Raw genomic sequence first — 18,164 nt, forward strand, 5'->3', positions numbered from 1 at the left:
GGAAGGCAGGGTAAATGGGCTCCCAGTTCTTTCCCAAAATGCACAGGCCCAGCCCATTCAGTACTCAGCAAACAGAGGCTTTTCCCAAACACTGAAGGGTCCACCCTGTCTAGGAGAGATTGAGGTTATCACTGTTTTCCTGATATGTGTATCAAGCACCCAGCATAGTCCCCAACATGCAATGGCCTTTGCCTTTTTTCATTTCCTTTCTTTTTTTTTGTTTTTGTTTTTTTTGAGATGGAGTCTTGCTCTGTCTCCCAGGGTAGAGTGCATTGGTGCCATCTTGGCTCACTGCAACCTCTGCCTCTCAGGTTCAAACCATTCTCCTGCCTCAGTCTCCCAAGTAGCTGGGATTACAGGCGCCTGCCACTATGTCTGGCTAATTTTTATATTTTTAGCAGAGACGGGGTTTTGTCATGTTGGCCAGGCTGGTCTCAAACTCCTCACCTTAGGCAATCCACCCGCCTCAGCCTCTGCTGGGATTACAGGCATGAGCCATCACACCTGGACAGACTTTCAGTTTGAGAAAATATATTTCTAAAGTAAAAGAGAGAGATGTATCTAGAGAGATGTATCTAATCAAAAACTTTGAGGTAATTCATTTCTGGCAGGCCTGAACTACAAAAAAACGTTAAAGGGAGTTCCATAAGCAGTACCAGATGCTAGACAGAAATTTGGATGTATCTAAGGAATTAGAGCTGAAAATGGTAAATAAAAACTGAAGATAAATATCAAATTAAATTTTCTGATTTTTAAACACTGTAAAATATAACTGATGGTCTAAAGCAGGGGTTGACAAAACAGTTTTTAAAAGGGCTATTTTAGACTCATGGACCCTAGTGTCTCTGTTTGTAAACTCAACTTTGCTCTTGTAGCAAGAAAGCAGCCGTAAACACTACAGAAATGAATCGACAGGGTTGTGCTTCAACACAACTTTTATAGAAACTGGCAGGCAGCCTATGGGCCATATATTCCAGATGCCACGAATAAAGCAAAAATTATAATGAAATATTATTGGTCTGTAGCATATTTAAAATCAAATGAATGACAAAAATAGCACATAGGTTATTATACCTAAAGCACCATAATATTATTTGAGATTAGGCTGGGATTTTTAAAGACATACATATTTGTAAACTCTGGAGTAACCGCTAAAAACAGGTGGATGTGTTAAGCCAAAGTGGACACTAAATGGAATCTTAAAATTGCTCAGTCCCAAAGAAGGTGAAAGAAGAGGTCAAACAGAACAATGAATAAACAGAACAAAGGAAGCTATTAAGATGATAGGTTTTAATCTAAGCATATCAAAAATTACATAAAATTTAGCCAGGCACGGTGGCTCACGCCTATAATCCCAGCACTTTGGAAGGCCAAGGCGGGCAGATTACTTCAGGCCAGAAGTTCAAGACCAGCCTGGCCAACATTGTGAAACCCTGTCTCTACTAAAAATACCAAAAATTAGCCGGGTGTGTTGGTACACGCCTGTAATCCCAGCTACTCGGGAGACTGAGGCACAAGAATTGCTTGAACCCAGGAGGTGGAGGTAGCAGTGAGCTGAGTCATACCACTGCACTCCAGCCTGAGCAAGAGAGCAAGACTCGATTTCAGAAAACAAACATAAATTACATAAAATTCAAATGGTCTGTGCCTATTAAAGACAGGAATTCGGTTGACAGAAAAGCAAGGTCCAACTAACTGATAACATATCCATGCCCCCATGCCCTTTTTTAGATAAACAGATACATACATTTTTCCACCCTGCTTTTTTTACTTAGTATTATATCTTGGAGATCACGCCACAGTGATACAGACTATTCCAAATTCATTTTTTACAATTTGTAGTATTCTGTGGATTCTGTGAATTCTATTGTGTTGATGTAGCATAGTTTAGTCAATTTGTCCTCCACTGGTATGCATTTGGGTTGTTTACATTCTTTTCCTGTTATAAATAGTGCTATGGTTAATATTCTTTTGGATACCTCTTTTTGAATTTTTGCCAGATTTTGGGGGTAGGTTCCTAAATTGTAATGTTGCTAAATATGCCCAGTGTTCCTTCCATAGCGCTTGTACCATTTTGCATTACTACCCACAAAATCTGGCCTTGTATACCTCTGACCTCGTCACAATTTATTCTGTCAATCTTTTGATTTCTTTTTGGCTGAACTAATAATGAGAAATGGCATCTTGGTGTATTTTAATTTGTATTTTCTTATTGTGACTGAAGTTTGAATATCTTTTTTTCACATCCTTTGGTATGCTTTATCCCCCCAAAACTCATATTGCAATTTAATTGGAATTGTAACAGCATTAAGAGGTGGGACCTTTGAGAGGTGATTAGGCCATGAGGGCCTGCACCCTCATAGGTGGGATTAATGCTGTTATAAAAGGGTGAGTTTGGCCCCTTTTTGCCGCTTGGCCCTTCCACCTTCTGCCATGTAATGATCTAGTCTTCCTCCTCTCCAGAGGATGTAGCATTCACCGTACCATCTTCTCGGAAGAGAAGGGCCTCACCAGACACCAAACCTGTTGGCGCTCTGATGAGCTGCCAGAACTGGGAGTCAAGTAAGTTTCTCTTCATTATAAATTACTCAGTCTCAGGTATTCTGTTACAGCTGCACAAATGGACTAGGATGTTCTTGAAGACCATTTGTGTTTGATTTTCCATGAGCTATCTGAGTATATGTCAATCCTATTTCCTATAAATTAGTTGGACTTTTTCTTCTCATTATTGTTATAGAGATATTAAGTTCTTCCTGTGGTGTAAGTTAAAAATGTATATTTTTTCATTTATCTTTTTTTTTTTTTGGAAGACAGAGTCTCACTCTGTCGCCCAGGTTGGATTGCAGTGGTGTGATCTTGGCTCACTGCAACCTCCACCTCCTGGATTCAAGCAATTCTCCTGCCTCAGCCTCAGGAGTAGCTGAGATTACACATGTGTGCAGCTACCCCCAGCTAATTGTATTTTTTGTAGAGACAAGGTTTCATCATGTTGGCCAGGCTGGTCTCAAACTCCTGACCTCAATTGATCTGCCTGCCTCGGCCTCACACCTCAATCCCAGAGTGCTGGGATTACAGGTGTGAGCCTCTGGGCTCGGCCCTTTTTTTCATTTATCTTTTGCTTTGCATGTGATATTAATCTGTTTAATGCTTTTTTAACCCATGTAGATTTTTAAAATGTAATTAAAATATATTAATGTTCCCCTATTGCTTCTGAGTTTCTTATCATAGCTAAGAAACATTTCTCAGTAACCAAGTTATATAAGGATTTTTTTTTTCTGATATTTGTGCTGTATAATTTTTAACATTTGGCTGTCCAATATGAAGAAGTGAATTTTTCCCTGATTTGAGATGAGATGCTGTTTTTTATCATATACTAAATTTTCACATACAATTGTGATCTCTTTTTGGATTTTCTATTTTGTTTCATTAGCCTATTTGTCTGTTCGTGTGCCAACACAATGTTGATTTAATTATAGAGGCTTTACAAAATATAATATTGGCTAGTCCCTTTTCATTTCTCTTGTTGTTTCATGTTTCCTAGATACTCAATGTTGTAATGAAATTGTCTACCCCCAGAAAAACTTGAAGATACTTTTACTGTATGTAAATGTGTAAATTAGTTAAGGGGAATTTAGCTCTTAACTTATGGAGGTATACACTTTATATACTTTATCTTCCTCCGGTAAAATGACATTGGAACACTAATGCTGAATGAATGCTTATATGTTATTGACGTCATGTGTTTTGCTCTATTTTGAAGCCCAGATGAGATTATTTTTATTAGTACTTCAAATTGCCAAAATTCTTTAGCCTATATATTTACTGATTTGCATCTTAGACCTCTCTTTCCAATTTAATTTCCCATGTTTTTGTAAACAATCTATATCTTCCTCTGTTTATCCACTGCTCTTTATTGGTATTTTATAGTTTATTATGATTAGCTAGATGTATAATTATTTTATTTATCTCTGTTCGCATTTTCTGGGCTCTCCTGAATCTATGGATTCGGATTTTTCATCAGTTGTGAAAAATTCTTGTCCAGTTAATGTCTTAGCCACATTTCTTATTCCCCTTTTAGAACTATGATTAAACATGTGTACTCCACCTCTGTGTTCCTTAATTCTTGCTTCTTGTGTTTACCATTTCTTTTTCTTTTGGTAGGTACTCTGGATAATTTTTTCAGTGTATCAATTTTTTCTTCAGGTGTATCTAATCGTCCATAAAATCTGCCTACTGACTTTTAATTTCAATGATTTTATTATTTCTGGAAGCATTTTGACTACTGATAATTTTACCTTGTTCTTTATATTTTCAATGTCATCATTTCTTAAACTATATAATACCCTTATTTTGTATTCTCTATGATTTTAATAAAGTCTCTGTGACTAATGTTCTTTTGGCCTTGTTCATAGTGCTGTGTTTCCTTGTATGTTGTGCTTTTATTGTTCTTATCATGATTATTTTGTTTATATTGTGAGTTTGTATTGTCTAGAATAAATTTATCTGTGGTAATTGAAGCCTGGATTGAAAGAATTTGCATTTGTTTTTGTCAGGTGCCTGGAGATATTACTAGCTTGGGACCAGTATTAACTAAATTCTTCGCTTGAGAATATTTTGACCATGTAGGTATATGAATTCAGGTCACAACCTACAAGAGAAGATTTTCAAAGTAGTTTTTTTTTTCTTTTTCTTTTTCTACTTAGCTCCAAGTCCACACTGGCAGTTTTCCTTCCAGTCTAGAAATGTGGGGAAGAATATACTGGTGTAGCTATTTGAATTTTTAGCCAAGGCAAGCTCATTTTAATTGCTTTCAGAGGGAGAATCATTAAAGGTACCTAGTGACTCATACTACGGAAAATACAATGTACAGTTTCTTTAGTTTTGTCCGTACAGTAGTCTCCCCTCATCTGTGGATTCACTTTCTGTGGTTTGTTACCCATAGTCAACTATGGTCCAAAAATGTTAAATAGAATATTCCAGAAATAATACATTTTAAAATTACAGGCCATTCTGAGTAGCATGATGAAATCTCACACCATCCCAACTAGGATGTGAATTATCCCTTTGTTTAGTGTATCTACACTGTATACGCTACCTGCCCATTAGTCATTTCGTAGCCCTCTAGGTTATCAGATCAACTATCATGAGTATCACAGTGTTTGTATTTAAGTAACCCTTATTTTACTTAATAATGGCCCCAAAGCCAAGAGTAGTGATGCCGGTAATTCATATATGCCAAAGAGAAGCTATAAAGTGCTTCAACTGAAAAGGTGAAAGTTCTCAACTTCAGAAAAAAAAAATTGTATGCTGAGGTTGCTAAAATCTCACAGTGAGAACAAATTTCCTATCTCTGAAATTGTGAGGGACAAAGAAATTCATGCTAGTTTTATTGTCCCACCTCAAACTGCAAAATTTAAAGCCACAGAGTGTATGTTAAGGTGCTTAGTTAAGATGGAAAAGGCGTTACATTTGTGAGTGGGAGATATGAACAGAAACATGTTCAAATTGATGAAAATTGGGTTAGGTACTATCCGTGGTTTAAGCCATCCAGTGGAAGAGAAGGGGTCTGGTAATATCCCCCTGTGGATAAGTGGGCACTTGTGTGTGTGTGTGTGTGTGTGTGAACAAAATGTTAACTTTTTCCTCCCTCAGTAAAGATGTTACTGAAGAAAGTATTTTGAAGATTAAGTGCATTGGAATAGTTGACTATGTCAACGTTACCCACAATCAAATGCTCTTTGTTACTGTTAAGTAGGACTGAATAGAAATTTCTGTGAGATAACAAAGCTTCAGTTAGTATATATAGAAAAGTTGTTAAAAGTTGAGTGGTTTAAATAAAATGTGGGTAAAAGTGTATTATATTTATTGTTTGACTCACGTAGAGTAGACCTAATTTTCCTTTACTTAAATTGGTTAAGTGGATTTCTTTTATTTGGATAGTTAAGTATCATATCATAGAAAATTTAGTGGAATTTTCCTATGGTAGATAAATGCACAAATCTTTCTTGTATTTTAGTGTAAAAATTACTAATATGCTACAGAAATCCAAAAAAGAATAATAATTCTGGTTATCACTATCAAACACTCTATGTCTGTCTGTGTGTTTTAGGGAAGCCTGGTACCTTATTACCATTTGTAATACAGTCATATGCCACAGAATGATGTTTTGGTCAATGACTGACCACATATATGACAGTGGTCCCATAAGATTATAATAGCGTACTTTTACTGTACCTTTTCTGTGTTTAGATACACAAATACTTAACCATTGTGTTACAGCTGCATATAACATTCAGTATACAAATGTGCTGAACAAGTTTGTAGCCTAAGAGCAATAGGCTGTATATCATATAGCTTAGATGTATAGTAGGCTACACCAGCTAGGTTTGTATAAGCACACTCTGATGTTTGCACAATGACACAGTTGCCTAAGGATGTATTTCTCGAATGTATCCCTTTCAGTAAGTGATGCATAACTGTATATAGGAAAACATGGTCTGAATTCCTAGCATCCAAATGACAAAATCAGTCTGTTTCATAAATAGGGACTTTAGTAGTACTCTAGTTATTTGCTTGCATAGCAAATAGGAAGATACTGATTGATGAAAGGCAAATAAGTATGATTATGTATCATAGATTTTTTTAAAATTCAAAACACATATCATTTAGCATGTATTTGTCCTACTACAAATTATGTTTGTCTGTATATACAGTTGACCCTTGAACAGTGCAGGGGTTGGGGTGCTGACCACCCTCCCCCATGCAGTCATATTCACATATAACTTTTGACTCCCCTAGAATTTAAGTATTAATAGCCTGCTGTTGGTAGGGAGCCTCACCAATAATATAGAGTATTGGTGCACACACATGTTGTATGTTATATGTATAATACACTGAATTCTTATAATAAAGGAAGCTAGAGAATAAGTGTTATTAAGAAAACTATAAAGAAAAGAAAATATATTCATTCTTCATTAAGTGGAAGGGGATCATTATAAAGGTCTTTATCCTTGTTTTCATGTTGAATTTGCTGAGGAAGAGGAAGAAGAGGGGTTAATCTTGCTGTCTCAGGGTTAGCAGAAGTCTGAGTTTGTTTATAAGTAGACCTGCACAGTTTAAATCCGTGTTATTCAAGGGGGAACTGTAAATCATTGTGTTTGGGAATATCCTGGATAATTATTTCAATTTAGGTAAATGAACTGTACATAACTTATAATTTGGACTCAAATTTTTTATAAATGTATAAACTATTAACATATTAAAACATGGTAAAAAATGTATTAAACACATTTACTGTAGAAACATATTAAACATATTCAGCATGAAAACTGATCAATATGATACAATAATAAATTTTGGAAAGAAATCTTTTGATGAGTTTAATCAGATATTTTAAAAAAATCTTTATAGTTTAAAAATAATTAGTCTGTTACATTTCAACAAAACTGACATATGTATAGCTGAGCAGAACAAACCCCTGAAGACCTTGTGTTTCCTTATAGATTGTTGAAGAAAATCTGGATGGTGACATGTTAATAAATCAGGGTTGTACTATGTTATTAATCAGCAAATACCTATAGCACTAAGTGCCAGGAGTTATGCCAAGTGCTTTTCAAGAGGTGGTTACTAATATTATTACTTGTGTTTTATAAATAAAGAAACTGAAGTATTGAGATATTAAGTAACTTGCCCAGGGATACTCATCAATTAAGTAGTGGAGCTGAGATTCAAACCTAAACACCTAGACCATGGGTCTGTAAAGGACCAGATACTAAATATTATAGGCTCTCTGCCTACAATAGGTCTGTGTTGTCACTGGTCAACTCTACCACTGTGGTATGAAAGCAGCTATAGTCAATATGTAAATAAATGGATATGACTGTGTTCCAATAATACCTTATATATTGGCACTGATCATTGTATTTCATGTAATGTTCACCCACCATGAAATACTATTCTTTTGACTTAAAAAAATTTAAATATGGCTAACCATTCATATCTCATGTACTGTACAAAAACTGGCCTTCCTCGGGCCAGATTTGGCCTGTGAGCAGTAGTTTACTAGCCTTGCTGTAGGCTGTTACTTCTTATGGGCTTCTACTTTATACTATTTTGGACTCATTCAGTCTGCACCCTACAGAGTTTTCTTCCATAAGGAGGGCTACACAAGTTGATCTCTGAACATTTAGTTGATTATTTATACAGTCAATAGGAAATACAACAGGTTGGAAACAAGAGGTTTCTAATTCTACATATATTTCAGTTTCTTATAGTAATTTCAGCCTTTTCTTTCTTCATAAATACTTGCTGTCTTCCTTAAAACTTCCTCTAAGGAAAAGGTTTGATGTGTTTTGCCTTTATTTACTGTTACTTTGCATGTGGTTTTTCTCTCTTTAATATCATTATCATGGAGTTGGACCATGTTATTTAGGTAACTGGTAGTGGGGCATGCACACTACCATCTGTGCTTTAGATGGTACAGTCCAAACAGCAGTTTGTAAAGTTGGTGAGTAGTGGGTTCATTTCTGTTTTAGGAACATAATAACTGCTGTGTTGAACATGGATTTTGAGTAAGTATGGAATGTCTAGAGTGGAGATCCATTAGATGTTTAAAGATGAGATAGATGTGAATTAGTGCTTTGTTACTAGGAATAGAGAAGATTCCAGAGGTACTTTTTGTTGGGCTTGTTTTATACTTATTAATAGTAAAATGAAAAATTACAAAAGGATTAATAACAAAAAATAATTCTGCCTTTCATTTCTGACCCCTAGTTCTTATTTGCCCTTTGCAGAGTCAGTTGCTTTGCTGGATATCCTGCTAGATAGTCTGACAATGTACAAACTTTATATATTGGTGTATATGTTCCCTCCACCCCTTGATCCCTCACCTCCATTCCCATTTACACAAAGATAATGTAATGAATATATATCTCTGTGTCTTTGCTTAACAATATATCTTGGAATTTTTTTATTCATATAGATGTAGCTATATTCTCACTAATGTTCCATTAATATTTGTATTATATTTCATTGTATGGATATATTTAATTTACCTAGTACCCTATGGTAGACATTTCCAGAATATTTCCAGTTTTTTGCTACTATAAACCATTTGTAATGTATATTGTTGTTTATGTCTTTGAGCTTATATATGTATATTTCGAGGATGAAATTTCTATAAGTAGAACTGCTAGGTCAAATGGTATGTGTACCTTTTAAATTGTGATGAGTAGAGGAACATTTACATTCCCTCCAACAAGATTATCAAGTCCTGTTTCTATACACCAAAGCCACCATAGAATACATCATCTCTTTTATTTTCATAAATATGAGAGGGGAAATGGTATTTCATCTTTATAATTTTGGCCTGACAATGAATAAGAGCATGTTTTTCTATTTGAAAAAAAAAATCCACTTGCATTTATTTTCTGTGAAATATTCTCTTGCAGTTTTCTACTAGGTTATTGACTTTTTATTTTTTTTTTTAACCTAACTTGTAGAAGCATTTAAATTAAGGAAATCATCAAATAATCTTTCTCTGTGTTATCAGTTTGCTTTGGACTGGTTTTAAGTTTTTTGGTCCGTTGATATTTTAAAATTTGTAGTAGTCAAATTTATAAAAATGTCAGGTTATGGAGTATGGTGATTGTGCTGTAAGTGTGTAACTGTGTAATATTTAGGTCTTTTATATAATTTTAAAAGCATATATATTCTCATAGTTATATTTTATAATTTTAGTCTATTAGTGATTTGTTTTGATTAAAAGCAAAAACCATTTATTAAAAAAACAACTTCAGGTAGTTACACTTGAGGATTCAGCTAGATGAATTAAGATCTAAGATTCAGAGGGATTTGTCACTTGTACTACTTTAGGATTGCTAAACAATAAATAATTTTATAATTTTCCATGCTCATGATTAGGAAATCATTCATGTTCTTTTCTTTATGAATCATAAATTATTAAGAGCACATATTTAGTAACAGTATTTCCAAATGATTTATTTAAAAATGAGGAACTACAGAATTTGAGCAATCCTGTTATGAGTGGGATAATCAAGGTAAGCTTAGTGTGAGGAACCATGTGTCATTTATTAGATATAGTTGTTAGTATATGCTATAATAGAAATGTTGGCCAAGAGTTTTATGGTGATTCTCTAACTTATGTTTTTGTGTTAATTTTATACAACTCTTATATCACCCTGAAAAAAACGAGATTTCGGATTTTCTCTGGAGTCCTATTATATTACAGTGAAGCCGGACTTTGGGTTCATTTTAGATCATCCTTCCATATATAGCTCTATCATTGCTGTGACCTTGTATGCCATTAAATTGTATTGCATTGTAGTCATTAGTAGGCATGAGTAATATAATTGTTTCATTCTATAGTTCTAAAACTGAAGTATATTTCTTTGTATTTTCCTTGAAGACACTTCTTTTAAAATCTTACAGAAAACATAATATGAATTCTGGTGATCAGTACAATTTTTTTAAACCAAAAAATTTTAAGTCAAATATTTGATAACTGTTACTAGTTGATAATCTTTTAATTGGAGCAAAACTCAAAGAAAGCAATGAAAGTTATTCACTTATTCTTTCTAGGAGTTTCTTTGAGTTGCTGCTGTTCTTTGGAAGAGATGAGTTTTATGAAGAGCCCTTAAAGGATATTCTTGGATCATTCCAGGTAAAAAACAGTTTACTACTTCACATTTTGTTTACACTTAAAATAGGCCATTATGCTCTTGCTAAATACAGCTTATTGGTTATTTATTGCTTATAAGTTTTTAATGGTTGCTAACGTGACAGTGTTTAAGATCCTGTTATTACTGGCTGATAAAGAAAACTCATATAATTAATTTTTAACTGTATTCCCAAGCAGTTCCTAGCTGGAATTAATATTCCACATTTGCTAGAAAAGAGCCTGCTACCACCCTTGTGGATTCCTAGAACTTTCCTTGGTAAAAAACGATTCTTCTTTGCCAGACTTGAAGCAAGCTGTCTATCCCATGCCACTTTTTCCCTAGTCTGTACCTTGATTTTCTCTCTCATAATAGCTTTCCCCAGCTAGGAGGCAGAAGATTTTTTTTTTTTTTCGGGCACCTGGTATAGGAGAGAGGAGAGTAAATTCAGATGGGAATGACAAAAGATTCAAGACCTCTCCTGTAGATGAAAGACATTTGATCTTTTTACTACTTACTGGGAAGCAACCCTGACCCACTCAGTGAAGCAAAGGAAGATGTACTTTGAGCTCCCCCTAGGGGTGAAGTCTCCCTGACCACCCATTTAGAACTGAAATACACAGACAAGGTATCTTGTATTTGTTACCATGGTGTTAAAAGAAAGGCTTATAGACAACCACATGGCTGGATTAGGTACGTTACATTGAACATTCTACTTTAACCATTCTTACATTCAGCAAAAGAGGTAAAAATACCTGTTCTCATGGAACTTCTGTTCCAATTAGAGTATATATTCAAGTATTTAAAACTTATTAATTTTCCATTCCATTTTTTTGGACGCTTGTATTCTCGGTAATCCATTCTTGAAATTTTACTCGGCAAATGTTTATTGAGTCCTCATAGTATGCTTTGCACTAAGGTCTGAGAAAAACAGTAGTAAGCAAAACAGAAAAATCCTCCTATTGTGGAGTTATTAATTCTGGTATAGGGACAGAAAGACAATCAAACCTTTATAAATGAAAAACTGACAGATTCATTAGAGAAAAATAGAGGAGGATGGGGATAGTGCTGGCATAGTGATATTGGGGAAGGATATTTCAGTATTAAATGGAGAGGTAAAGAAATACCTCATAGAGATGTCAGCTGACCACTGATAATGGGAACCATTGAAATGTTTGGAGTAGACGAGGGACAATATTTAACTTCCACTTTAAATGTATGGAAAACATAACACTAGTGAAGGTACATATCCTTTATTTTTTCCCTTGTAAGCAGGGTGCCCATTCAGTTATCAAAATAATAAATTTTTCAAGGAAAAGTTAACGGTTTTGCATACTTTTCTATCTCCTGGTCTGATCCTTTGACACTCTCTAATCCTGGCTGATTCTAAAGCTCATCTACTAACCCCCCAACCCCACCTTTAAAAAGTCTCTGCCATTTCTGCCACTTTTGTTACTGTGGCTTCTTCCTACTCTGAATTTCCTTGAGCCTGTAACTCCTACCTTCTAGGAGAGGTTTCACCTTTTGCTCTCATGTTATCTTTACTTAGAGAAACATCCTTCATTTGCTGACCTGAGCTTCTGCTGTAGGTGCTTCCCAGGCCTGTGCCCTTGGGAACTCAGGAAGGGCCAACATGTAGTCCATCATGTATACCTCCCTAAAACCTTGTATTTTCCAAGCTTACAAATTCTCCAGGCTTTTGACTGACATTGATAATAGTCACTAATAGTGATAAGTGACTAATTCAGTGACAACCCCAAATGTCACTTTTTGAAATATTTTTAATCTATTGTACTGTGCAAGTACAAACCCTAGCTCCCCAAGTGGTTCATCTCCATACATCTTTCATACAGATTCATACCAGCATAAGATGGTGTTCTTTCTCTTCTCCCATAAGTAGGACGAGCACTATCCTACTCATATTTTAATGTACATAAAGATCACCTGGGGATCTTGTTAAAATTTAGATTATGATTCAGTAGTTGTGGGAGGGGGCCTGAGAGTCTGCATTTCTGATAAGCTCCAAGGTGATATTAATGCTGCTAGCCCCTGAACCACACTTTAAATACTAAGGTCTTCTTTGTTGGATTTGAGTTAACTTCTCTTTCCCCTGCTGTATTTCCACCATGAGTTTACCAGCTTTGCTGCTTACACTGTGTCATCCTGGGCAAGTTTCATAATTTCTGTATCACTTTCTTTATTTGTAAAATGGGGGCAATAACTATACTTGCTGCATAGTAACTTTATGGGTTAAATGAGTAGAGTGCTTGGCATAGTTCCTGGCAAATGGTCATGTCACTGTTTTAAGGCAGGCGGTAGAGCCTATCTGCTGAAGGGCATGAGTTCTCAAGGCTTACTACCTGGATTTTTACTTTTACAACAATACCAAAACCACGCTATTAGATTTATTATTTTCTTCCATGAATTTCTGATCTCCTAAAATCTCAGTTGTTCAAGTAAAAAGTTTTAACTCTTCTTACCTATAATTTTTCCTCTCTGTTATTTCTAGAAGAAACTTCATTCTTAGAGTCAAATGTTCCATTTACTGGCTTATAAAAGTTTTCTTCTTAGCCTTTTACTTCCAGTACTTTTGTTTACATTTCTCATATGATGCATCTGCCTCATCATCATTATATCTAGCAGTTTTCGAGATTCCCAATGAAATGACAAAAATAATGTATAATGAGGGAAAATAATAATGATAAATGCTGGAAATTAGGATGGGAGCTTGATGTCAATTGCTCAGGGATGAAACCAGATTGATGGAGGGGAAACAAATAATACTTGATTGACTGAGTGCGATGAAACAGGGAAATGTGTGAGAGAGGAAAAAATAATACAGAGAGAGAGAGAGAACTTCTAGTAGTATCCAGTCATGTGCCCCCCATCCCATGCTTGTAACAACAAGGGCTGGAGGAAATAGCAGGTGGTAGGGATTTGGGGTGTGGTCAATCTCATTCTTGTTGCTGCTTCTCAGAAGTGCATCAGGCATGCAGCAGAGCCTAACGGACAGAAATCCTGAGTGACTTTTATATCCACATTAAAAATAAGATATATGGGCTGGGCGTGGTGGTTCACGCCTGTAATCCCAGCACTTTGGGAGGCCGAGACAGGCAGATCACCTGAAGTTGGGAGATCTAGACCAGCCTGACCAACATGGAGAAATCTCGTCCCTACTAAAAATACAAAATTAGCAGGTCGTTGTGGCTCATGCCTGTAATACCAGCTACTCGGGAGGCTGAGGCAGGAGAATCGCTTGAACCTGGGAGGCAGAGGTTGCAGTGAGTAGAGATCACGCCACTGCACTCCAGCTGGGGCAACAAGAGCGAAACTCTGTCTCAAAAGAAAAAAAATACATATATACACACACATATATATGTGTGTGTGTTGTGTGTGTGTGTGTGTGTATATATATATATATGGCTTTTCATGAGAGCATTCTTTCCATTGAGAGAATGAGGGTATGGCCCAAACTAAATGCAGCCAGCCCCATTACACAGAGGTCAGAAAATCTCATAAGAGAGGTGTCGTTGTCTTTCACTGAAGCTTCCTATTTACTCTCTCATAGGCCATGATCTACCAAATTAAACTGTAGTACATGTAAACTTTCTCCTTCTCCCTTTGTTTGGGCATGAAGGATTTGACAGAGACTTATTTACCTGCTAGCAAAACAGTTCTCTGTTACAGATGTTCTAAGTAAAGATGACTAAAGAGGATAAATACCTCAGTTATCATCAGTTAACTGGAAAGATATCTTGTTTAAAAAATTTTTTCTTAAAGGATCTGTACATTTTTGCCAAGGTTGAGTTCATAATATCTTCCATGAATGTAAGTGAAATTGCAAAGAAGGGACAACTCCAAAGTCCCAAAAAGGATATACTTAAATAGCTCAGTAAATACATAATTCTACTTATTTTAAAAAATCAAATCATTTAACTTATAGGCATTCATACATTTTTATAATTTTGAGACTGACAGTCATCTTAAAAATTATTAATCCAATTCCCTTATTTAACATATCAGAAAATTAAGCCCCACCAGAGTTGAGGTTTATAGAAGCAGAATGAGGGCCTAAGTCTTACTCTCAACCCAGCATTCGAATTCTTTCTATGCCATATTCCCTAATCTATTATAAAGATATACTCATATGTTTACAGTAATGTATATGGCTAAAGAACAGGTTTAAATGTTTTATTTATACTGCTATCTTGAGAGCTTTATTGTCTAAGATTTTAAAACCTTTTAAAGACTGCCTTATTAGGGATGGGGAGGGATGAAGAAACTTTACTTTGGTGATCTGAGTGGTAGTCAACAAAGGCCTAGACTAGAATGGTAATTGTAGAAATGACAAGGAACAAACAAATCAATCAGGAGATGATGAAGAAAACTGACATGATAATCAATAGAAGACAAACATGAGTTTTATATTCAGCCTCAAACACAAATACAAAAAAAAATACCACCTAAGACAAGGGTCTCCAGATTTCTGATATACCATATAGTTTTTAAAATACAGTTTAAGCACATATCCCCTTTATGCATATATTACTTACGCACATGTACTCATACTATATACGTTATAAAACAAAAGTACATTTAAAAAGTGTAAAACTAAAATAATGTTTTAAATTCAACAGTATAAAGTCAGTGACAGTAGTGTGATTATGGTGTATTTTTGAAACATTTTCAAAATCACAGTGATACAGTAATTCGAAGTCAGATGTTAGGTTCATTTTACTTTGATGTTTGGTCATAAGTTAAAAGGATATTTTTGATAGAAAATTTCTTGTCTGAGCATTAGGACAAGTACCTAATGCATATGGTGCTTAAAACCTAGATGATGGGTTGATAGGAGCAGAAAATCCACAGTACATGTATTCCTATGTAACAAACCTGCATGTTCAGCACATGTATCCCAGAGTTTAAAGTTAAATAAATAATAAATCCAAACAAAGATGAGCAAAATTAAAAAAAGGAAAATTTTCTTTTCTGAATCGTGATGCTCAGTTTAAAATGCCTTCCGTGAATTATGCAAAATTGGACTACCAAAGTTGTATTCCTAAAGTCAATCCATGTTTTCTTTAATTCTGACCACTTTTACCAATGAATTAAAAACTCATTAAAATGCTCCAATTGAAAATTTTTTCAACAGAAAATTCTTAAGTTTTTTAATGGCATAATAGAAGCATTATAGGTGACATACTGATTTTTTTTGGCAACCAGCAATCATGTAATAAAATGCAAATACTGTCCAAACGTTCATTTTAAATATTTTTCTTTTGAAAAACTTTTGTATTGAGAAAACAGTAACTTCTTTCCATTGTACCAAACCCTGTCGCCTTTATTTTAATAATGGGCAAGCTCCAGAAATGATTAATGTTTGAAAATACTAGGTAAATATTCCTCAGGAACCTACCATAAAAAAAGAAATGGCAAATTAAACATGATTGCCTTTTGTAAAAGAAAATGCATAACATCCTTAAATTTTATAACTTTATGAAATGCTTTGCTATGAGATAACCAATGAACGTGTAATAAGATTTATGATTATTCTCATCTCATTTCAAAGTATTACAAAGACTACTGTAATTCAAAGATTATGTTTTTATAATATTAACCATATTGAAGACCTTTTACATTTTTGTCTTAATTTGCTGCAGTAACTTGCTTATGAGTGAATTGGATAGGTGGTGGTCTGTAGCTTTATTCTGGAATCTTCATTCAGACTCCATAGTGCTTCCATTTACACAGATTTCTATAAAACCCTATTTTGATTAAAAAGTTATTTATTATTGGGACTGTATCTTCTCTGGCACATCTTTCCTTTCTTGTCTCTGTTTGAAAAAACTTTTAACCACCTAAGAAGATGTCAACACTTAAGAGAGTAATGCAAGGCCTTCCTCTTACATAATAATGTAGCACAAATGTTCAATATGGCAGGAGAAGAAATTAAGTTTATTATGGATTAAGGTAGCTAGTAGAAGCCTCTTGGGGAAAGTGGGATTGTGTAAAGATAGGATTTAGATACGTTTATGGACGTTGTAGGAGAATGACATAAGAAATGGCCTAGGTAAGAAAAGACAAGGTGAATTTTGGGAAATGTGAGAGAGACCAGACTGAAAAAAAGGATTCATGATGTGCAATAGGTGAATGAGTAGGTAGGTAAGTTCAGAAGTCCTTAAATTTGAGATTAAAGTAGTAAGACTTTCATCCTATGATAAACTGCTGATGGATCCAGACCAGTTATGTAGAATGGCCAGAACACTGATCTATAGCTTCACAGACACATGTTGTAGGTGCCTTCTCCAAAATGGCAACCAGTTCAGGGAAAAGAAATCTTCCTTTTGGAGTAAAACATTAAGAAATGGACTCTGAAAGAAGTGAGGGAGTTGTATTTTCTCTCCACCTTTGGCAAAGACACAAAGTTGAATGGAAGTAATTAAGGGGATTATATTTAGCACAGTGTAATGTGGGTATCAATAATAATAGACTGATGACTTAATAAAGGATTAAGATAGAGGCACAATTTATTATTTAAGTAAATATTCTAGAAAAATACAATATGTATGGCTGCGTATGGTGGGTCATGCCTGTAATCCCAGCACTTTGGGAAACTGAGGTGGGCAGATCACCTGAGGTGAGGAGTTCAATACCAGCCTGGCCAACATGGTGAAACCCTGTCTCTACTAATAATACAAAAATTAGGTAAGCGTGGTGGTGGGCACCTGTAATCTCAGCTACTCGGGAGGGTGAGGCAGGAGAAACGCTTGAACCTGTGAGGCCCAGGTTGCAGTGAGCCAAGGTCGCACCATTGCATTCCAGCCTGGGTGACACAGTGAGACTGTGTCTCAAAAAAAAAAAAAAAAAAGAAAAGAAAAGAAAGAAAAATACAATGTGTATATATACCCTAGGAGAGAAGAAGTTGAGAATTCTACAGTAATTTAAGTGCTTCCTTATTCACTTTGGAGGTGTTACCTTGAATGTCATCCAAAAAAGCCACTATTCTAGTTAAGGAACAAGGAGCCAAAAAATACTTGTAAGCTTATTGTTCTTTCTTCCTTTGTCTTTTTAAACAGACCAGAATGAAATCTTTATTTCACCTGTTTCCTATCCTGAGCTGTTCTCTATAGGAGTGCTCTCCAAAATATGGTATTTTTGACCCCCGAAGTGTACATCCACAAATACACCATTTATAATTCATTTTTATCTTAGAAAAAGGAATGGAAGCTAGTTTACTAATTTTTAACAAAGATCGGCAAGAGTACAAGTATATAATTCATTATGTAATCATTTAAAAAAATTTTTTTTATTATACTTTAAGTTCTAGGGTACATGTGCATAACATGTAGGTTTGTTACATATGGATACTTGTGCCATGTTGGTGTGCTGCACCCATCAACTCGTCAGCACCCATCAATTCGTCATTTATATCAGGTATAACACCTAATGCAATCCCTCCCCCCTCCCCCCTCCCCATGATAGGCCCCA

The 18,164-nt window shown here is 35.2% G+C and overlaps 1 protein-coding gene across 1 annotated transcript in view; it reads left to right on the top strand.

The window, feature by feature from the left end:
- ZNF654 (zinc finger protein 654) overlaps positions 1-18,164 on the top strand; it is a 91,607-nt gene that overhangs the window by 41,351 nt on the left and 32,092 nt on the right. Inside the window, exons 3-4 of the mRNA XM_017852019.1 lie at positions 2,464-2,562; positions 10,600-10,681. Coding sequence (XP_017707508.1) covers positions 2,464-2,562; positions 10,600-10,681 — 181 coding nt within the window. The remainder of the gene's footprint in view (positions 1-2,463; positions 2,563-10,599; positions 10,682-18,164) is intronic.

This window comes from Rhinopithecus bieti, unplaced genomic scaffold, assembly GCF_001698545.2.
Source record: "Rhinopithecus bieti isolate Rb0 unplaced genomic scaffold, ASM169854v2 scaffold_2247, whole genome shotgun sequence".
Taxonomy (NCBI): domain Eukaryota; kingdom Metazoa; phylum Chordata; class Mammalia; order Primates; family Cercopithecidae; genus Rhinopithecus; species Rhinopithecus bieti.